Source organism: Anabrus simplex, chromosome 2, assembly GCF_040414725.1.
Source record: "Anabrus simplex isolate iqAnaSimp1 chromosome 2, ASM4041472v1, whole genome shotgun sequence".
Classification (NCBI taxonomy): Eukaryota; Metazoa; Arthropoda; class Insecta; order Orthoptera; family Tettigoniidae; genus Anabrus; species Anabrus simplex.
The window spans coordinates 536,630,263-536,653,763 of NC_090266.1; the positions used below are offsets into that span (position 1 = coordinate 536,630,263).

Consider the following 23,501-nt stretch of genomic DNA (forward strand, 5'->3'; position numbering starts at 1 on the left):
TCGAAGACCAGCATGGTAACCATTTAGTCATGGAGAATGACACTGTTGAAGCCTACCCATTCTTATGCAAAAAGCAGCTGAGGACCGAACTGTCTCTTTAATATTAAAATAGGAGTTCTGAAGAGTCCTGACTTATGAAGATGTATGAGATAATGTTGAGTACGGGAGCTGGTGAATGCTGCACAGAAGTCTTCATTCTGCTCTGAATAATACTGACCTCACCCATGACAATGGCAGAACCTAAAAGTGCTTATCTACTTTAAAAAGCGTAAAAACGTTTTTCAGGGGAGCAATGTCGGAAGAACGTCTTTCAGCACTAGTAATGATTAGTGTAGAAAAGAATCTGATGGACAGTATAATCAGTGTCAACAACATAGTGATTGACAGATTCGCTTGTAAAGAAAGGAGAGCGGATTTTGTCTGTTAGAAGTAAATGTAAGAGAGAATAAAAACACTTTGATAAATTAAATGTACATTATTTTTGTATATTGCATAATCTGTTGCAATTTATTGCTGACTTGTGAACTCAAAATCTGTATTGTTTGTTTGATCATAATTTTAATAAATAATAAGGGTAGTTTGCAAAGTTAATTGCAGCCGTACTGAAAGAGAAATCTATGAGCCGCCACTGCTAAACACTGTACAAATTTTATAGTGCAATGAAGTTTCCTTTTACTCACAGTAAAAGTTAATTAGCTTACGTTACACTCACTCACCACTCTCTCTGGTGTAATTTATATCATCTGCAAAATGGCCATTTAGTTTCTTACACAAACTGCATTACTTTTTATGTGATATGGTATTTCTTTATGCTAACTGCTACTTGCAGTGTTTGTAAAAATGTGAAAATGAATGAACTGAGTATCACTAGTCAACTTTCCATATGATACTAATTAAGCTGTTGACAAATTTGCGTGGGCTTTGTTAGAATGTTAAATATTTATATTACTTGTTTGTATACTTTCTGATGGCAGGTTCAAATCCCACTGTTGGCAGCCCTGAAAATGTCATATCCCAATAGCATATTTTATAACCACTATTCTGTAAAGTTAATAGGCCTATCATAGGAAATCATAGTTCAATTTTTACGAATTATAAAGTGTCATTGCCCTCTAAACAATGTTTGTTTTAAGATTAAATTAATATGGCTGATGATGCCCATTAAGAAGGGCGAAACATGTCCCCATAATATTTAGATTTTTTTGTCTAATTGACCTCATAACGTGGTACTGATTGTATTGAATAGGTGGAACAGTAAACGTACTTTTGAAAACTGAGTGAGATCGCTGTTTTCAATACGGATCAAAAATGAGAGTGATGGTTTGTAACATTTGGTATGTCTAAAATCTTGAAGAATGACTTGTGATTCAATCTTAAGAACTTATGATTAGGCCATAGATATTTAAAGTTTAAAACATGAGATAGGGCTAAAAGTTTGAGGGTAAGAGTGTACAACACAAGGAGCAGACGTGGAACAACAGGCAGTTACTACGCAACTACAACACAAGGAGCAGACGCGGAGCAACAGGCAGTTACTACGCAACTTTAGACAACACCAGACAGACAAGCAGTAATTGGAGGGACATGCCAACAACTAGTAGCTACAATGTTCATCGAATCATGTCCCTTTTAACTATGCTCCATTTTAATACATTGCTTCAAAGCTTTGGACATTGATGTCAACAAATACATACTCAACATCACCGGTGTCAAATGACAACAAAAGTTCAAAATTTGTAAAGACTGAAGTTTAACCTGTCACATATTACAATCAACAAGATGATAAAATCTTAAAATTATATAGACTCTTCAAGATTTTAGACATACCAAATGTTTGTAAATATTTGAGAGCAAACTTATTTTACCATAATTTTAAATGAATGTATTTTTATCAACTTTTCCACTATTAAGTTCTAGTTAATAAGGCACGCTACCAATGATTCTGCCTTCTATGATATTAGTAAACTAAGTTAAAGATTGTAAAATGTACAAATAGTTGTTAAGTCATTAGTTGTAAACATAAACCAACCTTAGAGATTCTAGATTAGCTGATGATGCTCTATAAGGGAGTGAAACATGTCCCGCTTATAACTTTATATTAATGGTGAAACTCTAAATGTAATAACATTTTAATGTATCGAATAGGTGGTTTATAATAAAACATTGTTTATTGTAACTAAACAGACTTTCAATATGGGTTAAAACATGAGGTTTGTGGTGTTCTACTAAAAAACTTAATATAGTACTACTATCGAAGTGGATATACACTGCTACTAAGCTTGTAATGGGCCGAGATATAGTATAAATATAGCAAATATTAAAAGGGTCAGCGGCATATAAGAATGTATAGCACGTCAGTAATTAATGCAAGCAGGAAGATTAGCAATTAGGCAAATATATAAAAATTGTGATAATATGGAAACGCAGAGTCCATAGAAAGGAAGCGCGCTGCAAGTAAATAAGAACCACCCAGAGGGAGTGAAAAGGGCAAAAGAAAGAAAATAATATATAAACAAGGCAATAAATATATATATTAACAATCAACAAGTCGAACCATTTAACATCTGTGATAAGATACAAGAATAGGCCTATTGCCTAGGAATAGAAAGAGAATAAGCTCGAGAAGCGAGCGAAAATATGCCACATTTACAATGTTTGATATATATGCTTCAAGAAGAGAGTAAAAACCAGAAACATTAAAAGTATGATATAGTGAAATCGAAAGAACTCCAAAGTAAGATAAGGATAAAAATAAAGCAGAGGACAGGGAAATGGAAACAAGGATGAACTATGGGAAAGATACCCTTCGCCGGGTAGTATGTCATAAAAGTCTCAGATGCGTGGAATAGTAATTCACTTAAAAAAGGCAGTGTGAGTATGCAGATAACAGTTCTCATAGTCGTGAATAAAATCCGTATTTAACTGAGAGAAAAGTGGAGTCTGTTAGCATAATTAGCATAATGTCAACACAGGTGTAAGCTGGCAAGAATAAAGACAAGTAGAGGCCAGATAGCCTAGTAAATATGAAGTAATAAGTTCATAGTTCTTGCTCACCAAATAAACAGCAGGTATTATGCAGATATACGGTGCTTCACCACTCTGATGCGAGAACAGACTCAATTTGTGAGGAGTGGAGCCCATGAATATAAAGGAACAAGGAAAAGTCTAGAAGTTTGTAAGAATAAAAGTGAGCATGTTCGAGAAACGCCACATCACAATCACGTGTCCACAGAGATGTGTAGCAGCACGCATGCCAATAGGCGGCAAATGTCGCAACGTCAGAAGGAGATGATGTCACGGTCACATGTTGAAGAGAGCCAGAGAGCAGCAGGCAGCTGTAGCAGTATAGAGAGACGATGGCGGCGAAACGGTCAAAGAAAATACGGCAGGCGAAAGTAGGATAAAGTGCAGAATAAGTAGTGGAGATTGTTACAATATTCCCACGTGCCGTCGAAAAGTGAAGCGTGGGTGAAAGTGCAGCGATGATAGCGCGTTGGTCTTCTCAAGGGTGCCAACTCGGAAGAGCGAAGATCAACTGGAAGAAGAAAGCACACAGACGAGAGAGACGATGTACCCAAAATGAAGGGGGGAAAAAAGGAGGAAAGAGAAATGAGAAAAATGGAAGGTGAACAAAATGGAACAAGTAGGGGAAATAGGAGAAAACTGGACTGGTCCAAGAAACAAGGAGATTCAAATGAAAGGGGGGAGTTTCAAAAGTACAGTGGTGGTACAAACAAGTACAAATACAATATAATATAATACAGTATAAAGAAAAGCTATATGTGGCAAAAATTATACATAAAAGTAACAATAAGAGAGTGTCTGAAATTTTTTTAAATTCCATGAGGCGTAATACTAAGGCTATAGTCTCATGGGGAGCCCGTGACAGACCGGAGTGGTGGAGATGTTGGAGAGCAAGAAATGTAATATAAAAAAGTGTCGCTAGAAAAAAAAACACAAGGACGAAGAGAACTAGAAATGATAAATGGGCAGAGCAATTATCCCGAGAAGAAAATCTTTCCCAAGAATGGAAAACCAAAGCAAAAAAAGAGGGGGAAGGAAAACAGATTGAGAACAGTTGAGAAAGATGAACGCGTTTAACATAAAAAAATTGGAAGGGGATTGTAAAAGGGCACTAGCAGTGTTAGGCAGAGAAATGATGCGAAATGGGCCTAGCCAACGAGGAGCTAACTTAGCAGAAATCTGACCAGTGGAAGAGCTTTGGGGGTGATTACGAAGAAGGACCATATTGCCCAATTTAAATGTAGAAGATACATGACGAGAGTCATGTGCTTTCTTAGAAATAAGCTGAGCAGAGTGAAGATTCGAAAGGGCTTCAATCCAAAGAGATTCAATGGATTTAGAATCATCGGATTCTAAGAGGGTGTGAAGGTCTCAATTAAGAGATAAGGGAGTATGAAGATCTCGGCCTAAAAAAAGTTTAGCAGGAGTTTGGTGAGTGGCACAATTAATGCTAGAGTTTAAAGCAAGGGCATGGGCAGAAAGATTTACATCCCAATGCTTGTGATAGGAGTTGTGAAAAATAGAAAGAGCAACCTTAAGGTTACGATGGTAATGTTCAACGTTGTTTGCTTGGGGATAATACGGAGAAGTTTGAATCCTCTTCATTCCTAATTGGAAACACATGTTGAAAAAAGCCTTAGAAGTAAAAATGGACGCGCTATCTGAGACTAAATTAGAAGGTAGACCAATAAGGGGAAATATGGTATTAGAAAGGAGATTAATAACAATGTGAGAAGAAATTTTACGTAAAGGATGAAGTGCGGCCAGTATTCGGGAGATAGTAGGTTTGAACCCCACTGTCGACAGCCCTGAAAATGGTTTTCCGTGGTTTCCCATTTTCACACCAGGCAAATGCTGGGGCTGTACCTTAATTAAGGCCACGGCCGCTTCCTTCCCACTCCTAGCCCTTTCCCATCGTCGCCATAAGACCTATCTGTGTCGGTGCGACGTAAAGCAACTAGCAAAAAAAAAGAAGAACCAAATATTCAGAGAAGCCATCTAATAAGGTGAAAATATAGGTGTTACCACGCGATAAGCGAACAGGAGGTCCAACCAGATCAATGAAAAAGGTTTGAGCTGGAGAAGTCGGAGGAAAAGCGGAATGTAGGCCCGCGGATTTATTACTAAGAGGCTTAGCCAACTGACAGGGTTCACAAGCGGCAACATATTGATGAATGCATTTGCTCATTTGTGGCCAAAAATAAAGAGAAGCAATATGAGCGTATGTCTTAGCAAAAAAAGAAAAAACCTGTCGGAGAAGAATGATAATAAGAAAGTATCATAGGTTGAAGAAGAGAGGGAACAACGATTCTAGGTGTAGATTTTGGGGTGGGCTTAAAAATAAGGAGACCTTTAGATAAAGCAAAGGGGCCTCAATATGATGGATCAGCAAGCAAGGTTTTAGTTTGAACACAAAAATCATCATTAAGCTGATGAGAATGGCAAGACTGAAAAGATAAAGGGAAATCAATTAATGAATAAAGTAAGGTATCCAACGGGGGTGAATCAAAGGTAGCAAAGGAGTGTGAATCAGTAGGGGAAGAAGAAATGTCAAATGTCAAATAAACAGGATAAAGCATTGGCAACGGAATTCTGTGTACTAGAAACAAATTTAAGAGAAAATTTAAACCATCTTGGGAGCATTTGAGAGAAGTCATGAGAGGGCTTGGTTGTCAGTTTTAACAGTAAATTCCTTGTGATCTAGATAATCAGAAAAATGTTCAAGGGTAGTAACTAAGGCTAAGGCTTCACGTTCATAGATGGAATAATTGCGTTCAGTAGGAGAAAGTAGTTTACTAAAATAGGCAATAGGCAAAGGGATGCCATCGACAGCTTGATTGAGAACACCAGAAATAGCATAATTGGAAGCGTCAGTATGGACTTCGAAAGGTAAAGTAAAATCTGGAAACTGAAGTGTCGGAGCTTTGACAAGAAGAGATTTGAGGGTAGAAAAAGCATGTTGTTGGGTATGTGTCCAATGAAATTTCACATTTTTACGTTTAAGGTAGTGCAAGGGTTCAGCTATATTAGAAAATTTAGGAATAAAACGATTATAAAAAGAAACCATTCCTAAAAATGTACGCAATTGTTTGATGTTATGAGGAGGGGAGAGTTGAGTAATAGCAGCAATGCGATCAGGATCAACAGAAACACCTTGTGAAGAAATAATATGCCCTAGAAATTTGACAGAAGTCTGAGCAAGGGAAATTTTAGAAGGGTTGATGGTAAGACCAGCAGTACGAAGGTGAGAAAGCACTTCCGTAAGGTGAGTAAGATGCGAATCAAAATCGGGAGAAAAAATCAATAAATCATCCACATATGGATAAAGGTATTTATATTTAATGTCAGAGAAAAGTGAATCGACAGGATGTTGCATAACTTGGGATCCTACATTTAAGCCAAAGGGGAGTTTGGTAAATTGATAAAGGCCATTAGGGGTAATAAAAGCAGTAAGTTTAGAGCTGGCAGAATGTAAGGGAATTTGATGAAAGGCAGAATTACAATCAAATATGGAAAAATATTTGCCATTGGCAAAAAATTGGAAAGCATTTCGTAGCTTAGAAAGAGGATAGGCATCGTATTGAATCTTAGCATTGAGATGACTATAATCAATGAAAAAACGCATGGAATGATCAGGCTTGTTAACGAGAAAAGCCGGTGAAGCATAGTTACATGTAGAGGGGACAATAGTACCATCGGAAAGCATCTTAGAAATGTGTTGCTCTAACAGTTTCATACAAGGTGGACTTAAATAGTAAGGTGGCGATCAGACGGGGGAATTATCCACAAGATCAATATGAGCCTTGTAATTACGAGCCGTACCAAGATGTTCAGTAACAACATCGGAAGATTGAGCAAGTAAAGAATCTAAAGTGAACTGCTGGGAAGTAGTGACGTAAATATGTGACGTAGAAAGATGTTGCAAAGTAGGGTAATCAGAAGGATTAATCAAAGGAATCTGAATCGTGGGTTCAAAATAAAAAGAAATAGAAGAAGTCTGAGCATGAAGAGTTAAACCAGTGTGTGAAAAAAAATTGAATCCGAGAATAAGAGGTATGGGCAGATCTTGTGCAACATAAAAAGGAAAAGACCATGAAAATTTAGAAATCTTTATAGTGAGGGTAATTTGACCAGGATATATAAAGGGTGGCGAGAGACTGAAGTAGATAATGTTAGAAAAACTGAATTGAAGGTGTGGATGCAAGAGAAGTAATTGCTAAAAAAAAGGAAAGACTAAGGAGTGAAACAGAGGCTCCAGAGTCCAATAAAGCAAGAGTAGGGACGTTCTGAAGTGTAGAAATAATATAAGCAGTTCAAACACGCGAGATAGGTGGTGAAAAACAAGATTAAGATGGCAGATTTTGCCTAACAGACCGAATGCTGCCTACATACGGCGGGAAGGAGCGTTTCCTGAACGTGGAGTGGAACAGTTATGGGCAATGTGACCACGACCTAAAAAGCGAAAACAAGAAGGAATGGAAGGAGGGGGATTGGGAGAAGGTAGGGGAGGAAGGGTAGAAACAACAAATGGAGGAAGAGGGGGAATTGAGGCATTATAAGAAGCATTACTGCAAGAATTAAAAGTGTCCATTTGAGCTATGTGATATAAATGTGAAATAGAGGTGGGGGGAGAGAAAGGATTAATTAACTGGTGAAAGGGGGGAGCGGCATAAAAAAGGACAAGTGAAATAAGTTCTTCGGGTGTTCGGATATGGCCAGAACATCAGCAAACCCAGTGAGAGAATCTAAGAAATCATAAGTAGATTCATTGGGACGTTGATGACGACGAAGAAAGTGCAAACTTAACTGCTAACGGATTTCATATGGTGAAAAATTATTATGCAAAACAGAACGAAACTGAAGCCAATCATGAAAGTAAGACATGCTGTAAAAGGAAATTACTGAAATGACCAGAAGTTTTTGAGTATAAAAGAGAGATTAGTTGATAAAATGGAGCCAAATTCGTTTTGAGAAATTTATGAGCGGCAAACAACCAAAAGGTTAAATCTTTGGGATGTAAGGAACTAAGTTGAGGAACAGCATCTAAACATTTTTTTTTGTAAGATGAAAATTTATGGCTTGAGAAGGGGAAGGAGTGGGAGAAGCGATAGGAGATTCATATAGAAATTGTGGAGAAGGGGTGGGTGGTGGTGTGAGATCAACTTGAGAAGCCGGTTTGAAAGGGTTGAGAGAAGGAGGAGGAGACTGGTCTCAGAAAGAGAGGTTGTGTAATCAAAAGAGAATTTGCAGAGAAGAGGTAACATAAGAGGGCAGATCAGAAGACAAAGTAGAACCAATAGTGGAAGAAGAAGTGCGGGACAATAAATCATAATCACAACGCAGATTTGGTGCTGATAAATTGAAAGCAGGAGAAAAAGATGTAGGCAAAGTATCAGACTAATAGGGGGAAAAAATATCTGAAAAATAGGCCATGATGAAGGGCCAGATGGAGACAAGGAGCAAAAATAAATAAAAATATACATATATAGTCTGCTACCAAACTTATGGTGTACTACTATAAAACTTAACATAGTACTACTATCGAAGTTGATATACACTGCTACTAAGCTTGTAATGGGCCGAGATAGAGTATAAATATAACAAATATTAAAAGGGTCAGCGGCATATAAGAATGTATAACACGTCAGTAATCAATGCAAGCAGGAAGACTAGCAATTAGGCAAATATATAAAAATTGTGATAATATGGAAACACCGAGTCCATAGAAAGGAAACGCGCAGCAAGTAAATAAGAACCACCCAGAGGGAGTGAAAAGAGCAAGAGAAAGAAAATAATATATAAGCAAGGCAATAAATATATATATTAACAATCAACAAGTGGAACAATTTAACATCTGTGATAAGATACGAGAATAGGCCTATTGCCTAGGAATAGAAAGAGAATAAGCTCGAGAAGCGAGCGAAAATATGCCACATTTACAATGTTTGAAATATATATATATGCTTCAAGAAGAGAATAAAAACCAGAAACATTAAAATTATGATATAGTGAAATCGAAAGAACTCCAAAGTAAGATAAGGATAAAAATTAAGCAGAGGACAGGGAAATGGAAACAAGGATGAACTATGGGAAAGATACCCTTCGCCGGGTAGTATGTCATAAAAGTCTCAGATGCGTGGAATAGTAATTCACTTAAAAAAGGCAGTGTGAGTATGCAGATAACAGTTCTCATAGTCGTGAATAAAATCCGTATTTAACTGAGAGAAAAGTGGAGTCTGTTAGCATAATTAGCATAATGTCAACACAGGTGTAAGCTGGCAAGAATAAAGACAAGTAGAGGCCAGATAGCCTAGTAAATATGAAGTAATAAGTTCATAGTTCTTGCTCACCAAATAAACAGCAGGTATTATGCAGATATACGGTGCTTCACCACTCTGATGCGAGAACAGACTCAATTTGTGAGGAGTGGAGCCCATGAATATAAAGGAACAAGGAAAAGTCTAGAAGTTTGTAAGAATAAAAGTGAGCATGTTCGAGAAACGCCACGTCACAATCACGTGTCCACAGAGATGTGTAGCAGCACGCATGCCAATAGGCGGCAAATGTCGCAACGTCAGAAGGAGATGATGTCACGGTCACATGTTGAAGAGAGCCAGAGAGCAGCAGGCGGCTGTAGCAGTATAGAGAGACGATGGCGGCGAAGCGGTCGAAGAAAATACGGCAGGCGAAAGTAGGATAAGGTGCAGAATAAGTAGTGAAGATCATTACAGGTTAGTAACTTTTAAGAATATCCAGTAATCAGGAGATACTGGGTTCAAACCCCACTGTCGGCAGCCCTGAAGATGGTTTCCCATTTTCACACCAGGGGCTGTACCTTAATTAAGGCCACGGCCGCTTCCTTCCCACTTCTAGCCCATTCTTGTCCCATCGTCACCGTAAGACCCATCTGTGTCGGTGCAACGTAAAGCAACTTGTTGGAAAAAAAACCCCTACTTCAACTTGGAGGATTTCTATTAAGAATGTGGTGCACAAATAGCCCAGAACTCTTTGAATCAATCTCAGACAACTTACGAGAGCACAATCATTCATTGACTGACAGTGAGAGAAGTACTGTCAGGATGTTATGTTTTACTTGGCACCCTTCAATAGACCAATGCCAAATCAAGCATGGCTTGAACTCACATCATTTGAGCTTGAAGGAACCCAGATGCTCAAAATGTATGGTACTCTCAATCGTATCATCAGTATTCCATCCGCTAGTGCTGATAACTCCTGTGGTTGTGCTTTTCAAACATCTTCATGCAATGTCTGCGGCAAGAAAGTTTGGGATGAGATGATCAATTGAGTCGTATGCGCGAACAAACGTCTATGTTACATTTTTTGTGGCATTTGAGATATTCACGAAACAAACATCTATGATGTGTCCTGGATATGTATTTGCAGGTAGTTTGAGCATATCTCAACAGATGGCTATAGTATTTCGGAAATAGTGAAGAGAAATGCACTTGAAAAATAATGGAACAAAAGTCTATGTTACATCGTTTCCCGCGCGAGCGCTCGACAATGTCATGAATTGAATGCAATGAAATGAACACATTCTAGTCCGGAGATTGTTCTGGTTTGTTCAGTCTTATATTACTGAGTTTATTTAGTTACTCATCGAAACCAGAATCATGCAAACAGACGATAGTAGTGATCGTAATATACTGCTGTCCCCAAGCAGTATACACAAGTTGACGAAAAACAGATGCAGGAAAAGGAAACGTGACCCTAGTGAGTGGAAAGATGTACGCACCAAATCATTATAATTAGGCTAAAACTTTAAAATAACACTATTCTCCTCTGCATGCATACATTATGTACGAATGAGTGAGCGCGTGCACTTATAACCTGTTGGTTTACGGAACAAAAGTCTGTGTTACATTCTCTCGCGTAGCCATGTCCCGCGATCAACAATTATCTTTATTGCCGTTTTTCTCAATATATAGGGAATGTAACATAGACGTTTGTTCGCGCATACGACTCAATTATTGGGGAACTTGCTCAATACCTGGAATGACTTATATCAATAAATACCTCTATTTAACCACTTCAAAATTCTAAGACTGGTCCTCAACGAAGGGATAGTGAAGAACATCGAGGTACACGGCTTTTGCGACACTTCACAGACTACTTATGGTACCGCCGTGTACATAAGATCTGTCAACCAGAAAGGTGAGGTTCTCACAAGATCCCTTTATGCCAAGTCAAGGGTTGAACCTGTAAAACAAACTTCAGTCCATCACTTGAGTTTTGTGGTGCTCATGGCTCCCCTCATCAAGACCTCGAGTTGTATGGTGCTCTAATCTTGGCTCCCCTCATCAAGAAGGTTCTTGGAACTCTACGCACAATCCCAGACAGTGTGCAACTTTCGACAGATTCAGCATCCGTATTTGCTTGGTTACACGCATGCCCCACAAAATGGAAAACAGTGTGGCAGAAATTCAAGACACCATACCAGCCTCCCATTGGCATCATGTGAAGTCATTGGACAATGCTGCAGGTCTTGCATCATGAGGAGTACAGCAATTGCTGCTTCACAACTGTGCACTATGGTGAGAAGGCCCCAGCTGGTTGCGTTTAGATGCTTTGTCATGGCCATCACAAGCAGAATGCGACATTCAAAGATCCTGGCTAGGGAATTGTAACATCACTTATTGTCCTACAACACAATGATACATTCTTTGATCACTTCTCATCTTTAAACAGACTATTTAGAACAGTTGGTCAGTGTCTCAGGCTTTCTTCCATTTGCAAGAAGACCTGCAATGAGCAAGATACATCACCATTGAACCCTCAAGAGATAAATAATGTTTTCAATGTTTGTCTAAAGTGTACAATTGGTCTCTTATCAAAGAGAAATACAATGCCTCAAACAAGGTAAGGCTGTTGATGCAACTAGTAAACTAAACAATTTGAGCCCAATTGTGGACCAAAATGGATTTCTTCAAGTTGGAGGAAGGCAACTAACCAGTTTCATATGGTGCCAAGCATCAACTTATACTTCCTCCTGAACATCACTTCAATGAACTTGTCTGCATGAGTGAACATGTAAGATTGCTACACGCAGAACCTCAACTACTTATTTCATCACTACGACAGACACATTGGGTACCCAGGATTCGCCAAGTCGTCAAGAAATGCACTCATTCGTGCTCCACATGCTTCAGGCTGAGGAAAATCAACAACTCAAAGGAAAATGCAAATCTCCCAAGATTTAGCGTTACATCTACTAGAGCTTTCGTGAGCGTCGGAGTAGACTACTCTGGCCCATTCCTGTCAAGGATAGGCACTCAACAGGAAAGGCTGGAATCTTCATAGGTCTTTTGACCAGAGCTGTGCACATTAAAATAATGGCTGATCTAACAAAAAGTGCATTCATGGCAGCACTACATCGTTACAACTCGCGTCGAGTTTGCCATGCAATATCTACAGCGACAACGGTACCAATTTCATTGGTGCATCAAGGGAATTGAAAGAACTTCGGGAGTTCCTACGGGTTGGGAAGCAAGAGAGAGAATTTGTGACTGTCACAGAAGGATTAGGCATCACCTGCCACTTCATCTCTTCATCTGCACCTCGTTTTGGAGGCGTCTGGGAATCTGTGGTAAAGGCATTTAAATATCATCTTCGAAGAACAGTGGGAACAACAGTACTCACCTTTGAAGAATTAACCACCTTATCTTCCCAGGCCGAAGTTTGCCTGGACAGTCGCCCTCTATCGAGACTTATCGATGGTCTAACAGATTCATCCTGCCTCACATCATCACACTTTCTGATTGGTGAGCAACTCACGGCACTTCCCGACCACGATCTCAAGCCTTTCCCCGTCAATAGTCTTTCCAAATGGAGACGCATACAAATAATGACTCATGACTTCAGGTAGACAGGGTATAAGGACTACCTCAGCATACTCTGCAGTGTCACAAGTGGACACAAGAGTATCCTAACTTATGTCCTGGCGCTCTTGTGCTCATTAAGGACGACAACCTGCCTCCTCTTCAATGGAGAAGAGGATTGGTAGAAATGGTCCATCTTAGGGATGACAGTCTTGCCGGGGTGGCTACTGTCAACACCAGTTCCAGTGCCATCATGTGTCCTATCAATAAACTGTGTATACTACCAGAAACGAACTAGGAGTGATTGTCCAACTATAACTTGCTTAAAAATTATCAACATATTATATAAACATTGTATTTGCCCCATTTCTGCCTGGTTTATTCTTATGTGCATCTGTTTCAATTTTTTATTCTTCTGAATAAGGCCAAAGCCTTTTAGTGTGGTTTGTTTGCTAAGAAGGAAGCCATACTATCCAGTGTCGACTTTCCAGTGTAACTTAAAAGCTTTCCAGTTTGTCGACCACACAAGTTAAATATACATTTTACACTATAACATATCTGTAAAAACTCGCATTACAGTATTAAACAAGAAATAGTGTGTATTTTTATTCCTTGTTTTATAATGTGTTTACATTTTAGTGTGGTGGTATGTATGGTAAACTTGATCGTTATAGTAAACTGTAACTGTAAACAAAGTGCATTATCGTATTGTCCGACTCGTTGGCTGAACGGTCAGCGTACTGGCCTTCGGTTCAGAGGGTCCCGGGTTCGATTTCCGGCCGGGTCGGGGATTTTAACCTTAATTGGTTAATTCCAATGGAACGGGGGCTGGGTGTATGTGTTGTCTTCATCGTCATTTCATCTCATCACGACGCGCAGGTCACCTACGGGTGTCAAATAGAAAGACCTGCACTTGGCGAGCCGCACCCGTCCTGGGATATCCCGGCACTAAAAGCCATACGACATTTCATTTCATTATCGTATTACAAGGTGTTGGAAAGTTCAGCTTACATTTATTTCACTAACAGTGTTTCCTTTCTGTAGTTTGCATTCATTACAAATACACTTGCATTTAGTTTTTTTTGTGGTGGTTGTTGTTATTGTTACAATAAAACCATTTAGTGTTTTTGAAATTATCTCGTGTGTTATTGTTAAGTAGCTGTTATGATCTAAGTTTTGCAGGTCCGTTAAGCTCTGTGAAACATAAGCATTCAATTTTTTTCTTTTCTGTTTATTGAAGTGCCGTTATGGACGAAGACCAAGGTGCAAGAAAAGGATGTCAGTACTTTGTTGCACGGAAGAGGAGATACTGCAGAATGACTGTAAAGGAAGGGCAACATTTCTGTGGTGAACATATAGACCACAATGAAATCCCAGTGGTAAGTAAAACATTCCTTCGCACTTATCTTAATTTGTAATATTTTGGTGATGTATGATTTTTTTTATTGCAGCACCAGTATAGATGGAGCAGGGTAATTTTAAAATTTTCAGCCATTGCATAACATGAATTCTGTGAATATGAAAGATTGTTATATATATATATCACATTTAAACTTTTACCAAGTATTTAGGACATGGGGAAAAAACATATAAGAATAAAAGATATTATGATATGCAAGGAAGATAGAGAGGAAGCTGTATTTTCTGTTATCACTATTGAAGACATATCCTATTATGTACCTAAACTTTGTACTTTGTACCCATCTATACAAGATGCCCATTTGTATATCACCTTGAAACATTCATTTAGAATTTAACTGGGGGCAGTTCTCACATGTGCAGCATCCACAGTGGGGATCATATGAGGGTGGGAATCCATAGATGTAGTCTAGGGAAATAGGCAGAAAGCTGTAGGGACTTTTGAAAAATGTTATCATTCCAGCATTTGCCTGAAAGTGAGGTAAAAGTCTCTGAGAACAATTATGTTAAGGAGCTGGCCAATGGTGGTATTCAGATGTGTATATTCTTAGTACTTGGAATGCCCCAAGTTTTCCTATTAGATTCTTGTTCCATTGAATCTGTTGGGGAATTGCGTACACTAACAGTTTAACACTCCACGTTGTTTAACATGGTTTATTGTTGTCTACAGCAAAGAAGCTATATTGTAATATTCTAAACACAAGGAATATTTACAGAAACAAAGAACATAAGAATAAATGTGGTGAGGCCCAATCGTATAACAAAAATATTAGTTATTCCTCTACACTCTCCCTACCTTAGTCAACCTCTAAAGGAATGACCAGCTGAGTAGGTCCAACGATTGTCTCTCCATTTGATGAATGTAGCACGACAGTTCTTACTAACCCATCTCTTCCTTCTCGCAATTCCATTATCCGGCTTCTTTTCCAAGTGTGACGTGAAAGTTAGAAACTTCATTCTGTTCTGTATTGAACTGGGATTACAGTAAAATGAAAATGTTAAGGGTCCACCTTTCCAATACAATGAATATTTATTGATGTGAGTATATATCACATGTCGTTTAAAGAAGATTGGTACTAGTTTTGATGCTCATTGTGCGTCATCATCAGCCAATGAATCAATTGAGCAAAACATAACTTTTCAAACAACAATATAAAACACATGATAGCACTTACAAGAAAAATGTTAAATTATGACTAGTTAAAATATAAAACACATGACAGCAAATAAAATGACAAATGTTAAAAGTTAAATTGTAACAAGTTAAAACGTTGAAAGCAAATCAGAGAAGGTAACCTGGTTGTTAAGATATGATGCATGAGAAAATAGTCCAGCTTGAGATTGATAGAGTATAAGGTGTATCTTATAAAACACTTGACTGCACCTATTAAGACAAATTTTAAATGTAACGTTAAACTGATGAGAGTATGGTGCGTATGACCATCTAAAACACATGGCAGCACTTATAATGTCACTGTTAGATGATAAGTTAAAATTGGTGAGGTGCGTCTGACTGTAAAGTTGTTGTTTTTCTTTTTTGCTAGGGGCTTTACGACACACCGACACAGATAGGTCTTATGGCAACGATGGGATAGGAAAGGCCTAGGAGTTGTAAGGAAGCGGCCGTGGCCTTAATTAAGGTACAGCCCCAGTATTTGGCTGGTGTGAAAATGGGAAACCACGGAAAACCATTTTCAGGGCTGCCGATAGTGGGATTCGAACCTACTATCTCCCGGATGCAAGCTCACAGCCGCGCACCTCTACGCGCATGGCCAACTCGCCCGGTGAGACATATCTGTGTTGGTGCGATGTAAAGCAGATAGAAAAAAAAAAAAAAGGCTAAATTGACCTCAGACCCTGTTTATTATACAAGGGAAATAAGAAAATTAAAAAGAAAATATAGAATAGTAAACAGGAAAATCAAAGAGGTTAGGGAGAATAGAGAAATTGGGAAAGAGCTAATGAGGGAACTTAATAGAGTGAAAAAGGAAGCAAAAGAGAATTATATGAATGGCATACTTCAAGAGGGTAATGGCCACAAAGGGAAATGGAAAAAGCTGTATTCATATATTAGGAAACAAAAAGGAAAAGGAATCCAAATTCCCACAATGATGGGAGAAGGGGGTGAACACTTCTTAACAGATATTGAGAAAGCAAATCTATTGAGTAGGGAATTCAGAGATTCAGTAGAAGATTGTCAGAAGTTAGAAACCAAAACAGAAGGTGGAGAGATACATAAGAAAACAAGAAGCTTCTCATTCACAAATGAGGACATTTTCAGAGAAATCCAACTGCTTCAGCAAGGAAAAGCAGCAGGGAGTGATCAAATTACTGGGGAGGTATTAAAGGCAATGGGGTGGTACATAGTGCCTTATTTAAAATTTCTCATTGACTATGTCATAAATAATAGTGTAATACCAAAGGAATGGAAGGAATTTATAAAGGAAAGGATGATAAAAGGAAACCTGAGAACTACAGACCAGTCAGCCTGACCAGTGTAGTTTGTAAAATACTGGAGAGTTTAATGGTGAAGTACATCAGAGGGGTATGTGATGATAAAAATTGGTTCATGAGGAGCCAGTATGGATTTAGAAAGAAATTTTCTTGTGAGGCACAAATTGTGGGATTTCAGCAGGACTTATCAGATCAGTTGGATTCAGGAGGCCAGTTAGATTGCATAGCCATAGACCTTTCCAAAGCCTTTGACAGAGTGGAACATGGAATATTATTAAAGAAATTGGTGGGAATAGGATTGGACATAAGGGATATATGTTGGATAAGAACATTTCTAAATTCAAGGGTTCAGAAAGTCAAAGTAGGAAATAATGTATCACCGGAAGAGAAAGTTTGGAAGGGAATTGCATAGGATAGTACAATCGGTCCATTACTTTTCTTAATATACACAAACGATTTAGGGAACAATATAACATCAAAAATAAGATTGTATGCAGATTACATAATTGTTTATAGGGAAATAAATAACATTGACGATTGTTCAGAATTACAAAAGGACCTTGATAGTATCCAACAATGGGTTGAAGATAATAATTTGAAGGTTAACCCCTTAAGCGGGGAGCTCGGTACACATCACCTCATTCCCAGGTGGGGAGCGATTTCCCGGATTGAAGAAAATATTTAATTACTTGATTAAAAACAATCTTAGACTAAAATGAACTACTGATGGGCCCAAAGAAAAATATTTACTTGAATATAATGTATTTAATTGTTGAAAAATTCTGTTATTTTAATTTTTCCATACTTCGTGCAAAAACGTACTAAATGCTTTCATACTGTGGTATCGAGATTGCTTCTTCCTAATAGCTAAGCTCTGGTTTTCGTTTATACAGTAACTTTTACCTGAATATTTTAGGCAGTTTACTATCAATCTCTGCCTGGAAATAAATGTTTCTGTATCTGTAAATTGAAGATTTACAAAGTTTACATGTACTTAAAAGATTTACAATAAATTATAACACTCACGAAATATTCTGTTATGTTGGTTAGCGCTTTCGAGGGATCAAGTTTATATAGCCTACCTACGATTCATAAGTGACACAAACGGACTATATTACACCACAATACAGGTAATATTTACAGTATTTATAGTCTTCACAGTGTTATGTCTTTTACAGCTGTTCATTATGATACACCCGGAAGCAGATCATGTTATATAACCTGTCTCGGCTTCGCATAATTTATATGATTCCATTCCCAAATGCGATTGTTTTCTTGGTATGTAAACTTTCCACCCTAGCCACCCTTTCCATAGCAAGAGGTTGTTATCAATTGATGCTTTGCCATCAGGGGTATAAGCTTCAAAAAATTTTGCTAAGGTTTTATCTTGTATATTTTGGGAGGAAGTTGTCCATTATTCACCTCATTGTCAGAGATATATAAAAAGCTGTGGAGGAAATAATAATAATAATAATAATAATAATAATAATAATAATAATAATAATAATAATAATAGTATTGGCTTCACGTCCCACTAACTACTTTTACAGTTTTCGGAGACGTTGAGGTGCCGGAATTTAGTCCCGCAGGAGTTCTTTTGCATGCCAGTAAATCTACTGACCAGAGGCCGACGTATTTGAGCACCTTCAAATACCACCGGTCTGAGCCAGAATCGAACCTGCCAAGTTGGGGTCAGAAGGCGACCAGCGCCTCAACCATTTAGGCCACTCAGTCCGGCAAGAAAATGTAAGAAAAAGGATCGAATAGAACTCTGGTCTCTGCAGTTTGGATGAAAATCATGAAATAAGCCTGTATTACAGACGCGTGCGATAATAAAATGTTGTATAACTCGCGGTAAACACACACTCCAGTTGTGAAGGCAGAACTCAAGACTGGGGATAATAAATCAGGTCACAGTTATAAAATGTCATCAGAGAAGTCTGTTCAGTGTCATAATCTCTAGAAATCCCTTCTACAGCAATATTATTACATCCAAGGGACGATTAGGCGATGAGCTAAAGCTTCAGCACGAAGCTATTAGGCCTTAGGTCGTTTTTACCTGGACGTCAGCTGTGTTCTTTATGTTGCAACTCATGGATGACACATTGGTATTGGGAGAACATAGTTGAAAACATTCACATCAGAGGGCAGACTCATCCAGAATATGCTGCTGAAAAGGAAATAAACCTCTGCAGGCAGGCAACTGAGAAAGAAAAATTGAATCGGCGGATGTATCCGTGTTCCCCACCGAGCAAGCGACTTGTAGCCGCGGATCTCGCCGCATCGCCCACCGAACGGGTTAATGGAGGCAAATCAACTGTTACAACATTTACAAACAGGAGATTTAAAACTGAATTTAAATATACTTAGGATCAGGTAATTATCCCAAAAGATGGCAAGTGCAAATGCGTAGGTGTGAGATTTGAAAGTAATTTGCACTGGAAGGGTTATGTTGATGACATTGTTGTGAAAACATACAGATTGTTACAAGTCTTAACACATTAATGATGGGGTATGTTAATTAACATAGTTTTGTATTGGTGTGTGGGCGACTGGCTACGTAAATTAACGTTTTCTCATGTTGCTTCATTCTTGTGTGATTTTATCCTCTCTGCTGTTTATTAATCAAAATATTTCATGTTGTTTACAAACTAAAGTCTTTGTTGATCAGAATTTAGATAGATATATTTTTTCCTTGACAATGCTTTTGGCACAGGAAGTGTGGTTTTATAACACTCAGTACTGCGTGACCGAGTGTATTGTCAGGTGTCAGCATGGCGCGCCATAGCAAAGACAGCTTGAACTTTCTATTGGAAGTAAGAAAAATAAAGTTTCTTCACAAATGAGTATATTTGATGCACTTTTGAAACAAACACATAAATTCCACATATGTAGCAAAATTTTTGAGGACTTTGTTTACACTGCCTTCTCTGCACCCCTGATACATTGTCCATGATGGCCGTAAAATACTAATATAAAAGTTTTTATGAATAACGATTGACTGAAACACAGTTTCTATATTCACATGCACAGATACAAATTAATGTAAAAGATGCACTAAATGCGTACTTCTTGCAGTGTGTCTCATACACAACTGACTATTTTATCTTGAAGAGGAATAACAGCCCAACATAAACATCAGATATGGACTGGGGTTTAAAACACTTCTCTTTATACAAGTGGTCTGAGATAGCAACTCTACTCTGTCATATCTGCAATCCAACTTCCCTCGCACTCTTAATATTGCGTTTCTAAATTTCTTGAAAACAGAACCCAGAACTTCGGCCCTCGCTTACATCTCAATCTGTCATCTTCATACACAGGAATATTCATGCGTTTCCCTCTCTTGATGCATAATATACTATTATTCCAAAGTGAGGTACATGAGAACTTCGCTCATCTTACGAATGCAGATCCTACAAAACTGAATTGTGTCAAAATTAGACATGATATGAAACAAAGACAACATTTTGGGACTCAGGGCAACAATTTCCATAAAAGAAGCAAAGTTTCTATTTTACTGCAAAATCATGTTTGTTATGGGAAGGACAGCTAAATCAGAAAGTGATGGAACCAACTAGAGGGAAAAATATTCTAGATGTGCTGATAAAACCAGATGAGCTCTACAGGGAAACTGAAGTGATAGATGGTGTAAGTGATCATGAAGCTGTACTTGTTGTAGTTTAAAATAAATATGATAGAAAGGAATGCCATGAAAGTAAGACTATTAGGCAATCCCATAAGGCTTATAAGAGGGGAATGTGGAAACTATTAAAAAACAATTATGATCAATGGAAAATGGTAAATAAAAATGTAAGCAGCCTATGGAATGGGTTTAAAGCAATTGTTTAAAATTGTACTAAAGAAGAAACCAAAGATCAGGATTTGGGAATTGGAGGAGGAGGATAAAAGAATGGCATTCCAAGATTGGATAAAAAGGAAGTTGCCTAACTACCGGTGGCTCCAAATAGCCTACGCAGTGGCGTCCACCGTGTGCACTAGCCATGTGTCTTGGTGGATGTACTATTTACGAACAGATGAGCCTATTTAGCACACTGGGGCAAAACGCTGGCAACCAGGACCATTTATATTAGTATTATAAATTTACTCATTTGAGACAAATATTTCAGGTTCTTTATGGGAATCAACATCTATATCATCTGATGGCCAGGCAGGCATCAGTTTTTGGTAATGAGACAAAGTCTCATAGTGCATTGGCACTGCCGGTGGCTCCAAATAACCTAAGCAGTGGCCTCCACGGTATGCACTAGCCATGCAACTTGGTGGGTGTGCTGTTTACCAACAGGTGAGCCCAACTTAGCACACTGGGGCAAAACGCTGACAACCAGGTATGAGTTAGCTGGAAAATTTATAATGTCCAATAACAGACCATTTATATTGTTATTATAAATCTCATTTGGGACAAATATTTCACGTTCCTTATGGGAATCAACATCTATATCATCTGATGGCCAGGCAGGCATCAATTTTTGGTGATGAGACAAAGTCTCTGATAGTGCATTGGCACTGCCAGTGGCTCCAAATAGCCTACGCAGTGGCCTGCACGATATGCACTAGCCATGCGTCTTGATGGGTGTGCTATTTACCAAATGATGAGCCCGACTTAGCACACTGGGGCGAAACGCTGGCAACCGGGAATGAGTTAGCTGGAAAATTTGTAATGTCCAATAACGGACCATAAATTTACTCATTCAGGACAAATATTTCAGGTTCCCTATGGGAATCAACATCTATATCATCTGATGGACAGGCAGGCATCAATTTTTGGTAATTAGACATAGTCTCTCATAATGCATTGGCATTGCTGGAGGCTCCAAATAGCCTATGCAGTGGCCTCCATAGTATTCACTAGCCATGTGTCTTGGTGGATGTTCTATTTTCCAACTGATGAGCCTGACTTAGCATACAGGGGCGAAATGCTGGCAACCAGCAATGAGATAGCTGGAAAAGTTGTAATGTCCAATAACGGACCATAAATTTACTCATTCAGGACAAATATTTCAGGTTCCCTATGGGAATCAACATCTATATCATCTGATCGCCAGGCGGGCATCAATTTTTGGTAATGAGACCAAGTCTCTCATAGTGCATTGGCACTGCTGGGGGCTCCAAATAGCCTACACAGTGGCCTCCACAGTATGCACTAGCCATGCGTCTTGGTGGGTGTGCTGTTTACCAACAGGTGAGCCCAACTTAGCACACTGGGGCAAAACGCTGACAACCAGGTATGAGTTAGCTGGAATATTTATAATGTCCAATAACGGACCATTTATATTGGTATTATATGCGGTATGTTTTGAGCTGTCAGCGAGAGTTGGCTTGGAAGGAATGACGTAAGTAAGTGATTGAGCTTGAGCGAATCTTTTAAATGTTGGAAGATAAAGTTGGAATTCAAGAGGACATACTGATCAAGCTCGATAGTTGCAGTCGCTTAAGTGTGGCCAGTATCCAGTGTTTCAGAGTCAGTGGGTTCAAACCCTACTGTTGGCAACCCTGGAGATGATTTTCTGTGGTTTCCCACTTTTCACACGAGGCAAATGATGCGTCTGAACCTTAATTAAGGCAATGGCCACTTCCTTCCCACTCCTAGCCCTTTCCTATTACATCGTCGTTGTAAGACGTATCTGTGTTGATGTAACATAAAGCAACTTTTATAAAATAAAAATTAAAGACAAATTGGGGCAGATATTTATTTATAAGATGAGGAATAAGGGATTGGAATAAATTAGCAAGGGAAATGTTTGATGAACTTCTGAGTTCTTTGAAATGTTTAAGAAAAAACTAGGTAAACAATTACGAGGGAACCTCCCACGTGGGCGACAGCATTAAATGCTGATCATTGATTGATTGATTGATTAATGGATTTATTGATTGAAGCTCTGTAGACTCAGAATATCTTATTCATAAGTTCAGACATGAAGATAGTGAGAATGATAGCTGGTACAAACAGGGGGAACAATGGCATGAGGGTACTTTGAATGAGAAGACGAAAGGTGAGTTAGGAATGAACTTGAATGAAACTGTGCACGTAAACTAGCTTTGGTGGTGCGATCATGTGAGGTAAATGGAGGAGGATAGATTAGCTAGGTGAATAGTGGACTCCACCATGGAGAGAAACAGGGGTGGACCAAGGTGGCATTGGTTAGACTTGTGTTTTTTAATTTATTTTAGGATAAGAGGAGTAAAAGTAAATAAGACCTCATAGCTAGCTGCAAATAGGTGATTGTGGACGTATTCAGTTAATTCACAGAGGTTCGCAGACTGATTGCTGAAAGGGATAACAGTTCCTTTTCCTTTTTGCTAGGTTTTTTTACAAGTTGTTTTATGTCACACCGACACAGATAGGTCTTCTAGCGACTATGGGACAGGAAAGGGCTATGAGTATGAAGGAAGTGGCCATGGCTTAAATAAAGTACATTTGCCTGGTGAGAAAATAGGAAACCACGGAACATCTTCAGGACTGCCAACAGTGGGGTCCTAACCTATCTCCCGAATACTGGATACTGGCCGCATTGAAGCGACTGCAGCTATCGTGCTCGGTAGATAGTATTTTAATGTTTCATCTACTCGAATAGCTCTTTAGCGATTGTAGGGGAGGAAATGGCTAGGACTGGAAAGAAAGTGGTTGTTGTGGCATCAATTAAGGTTCAGCCCCAGCATTTTCCTTTTGTGAAAATGGGAAGCAATGAAAAACCATCTTCAGTGCTGCTGATGGAAGGATGGATAACAGTCTGTAATGAGAAT

General features: G+C 38.6%; 1 protein-coding gene across 6 annotated transcripts in view; it reads left to right on the forward strand.

Moving 5' to 3' along the window:
• The window catches only part of LOC136864211 (tRNA:m(4)X modification enzyme TRM13 homolog), a 397,328-nt gene that overhangs the window by 16,201 nt on the left and 357,626 nt on the right, over nt 1-23,501 (forward strand). For all 6 annotated transcript variants that reach the window (XM_068226212.1, XM_067140912.2, XM_067140913.2 and 3 more), the window contains exon 2: nt 14,104-14,242. In XM_068226212.1, coding sequence (XP_068082313.1) covers nt 14,111-14,242 — 132 coding nt within the window. In that variant the 5' untranslated portion in view covers nt 14,104-14,110. The remainder of the gene's footprint in view (nt 1-14,103; nt 14,243-23,501) is intronic.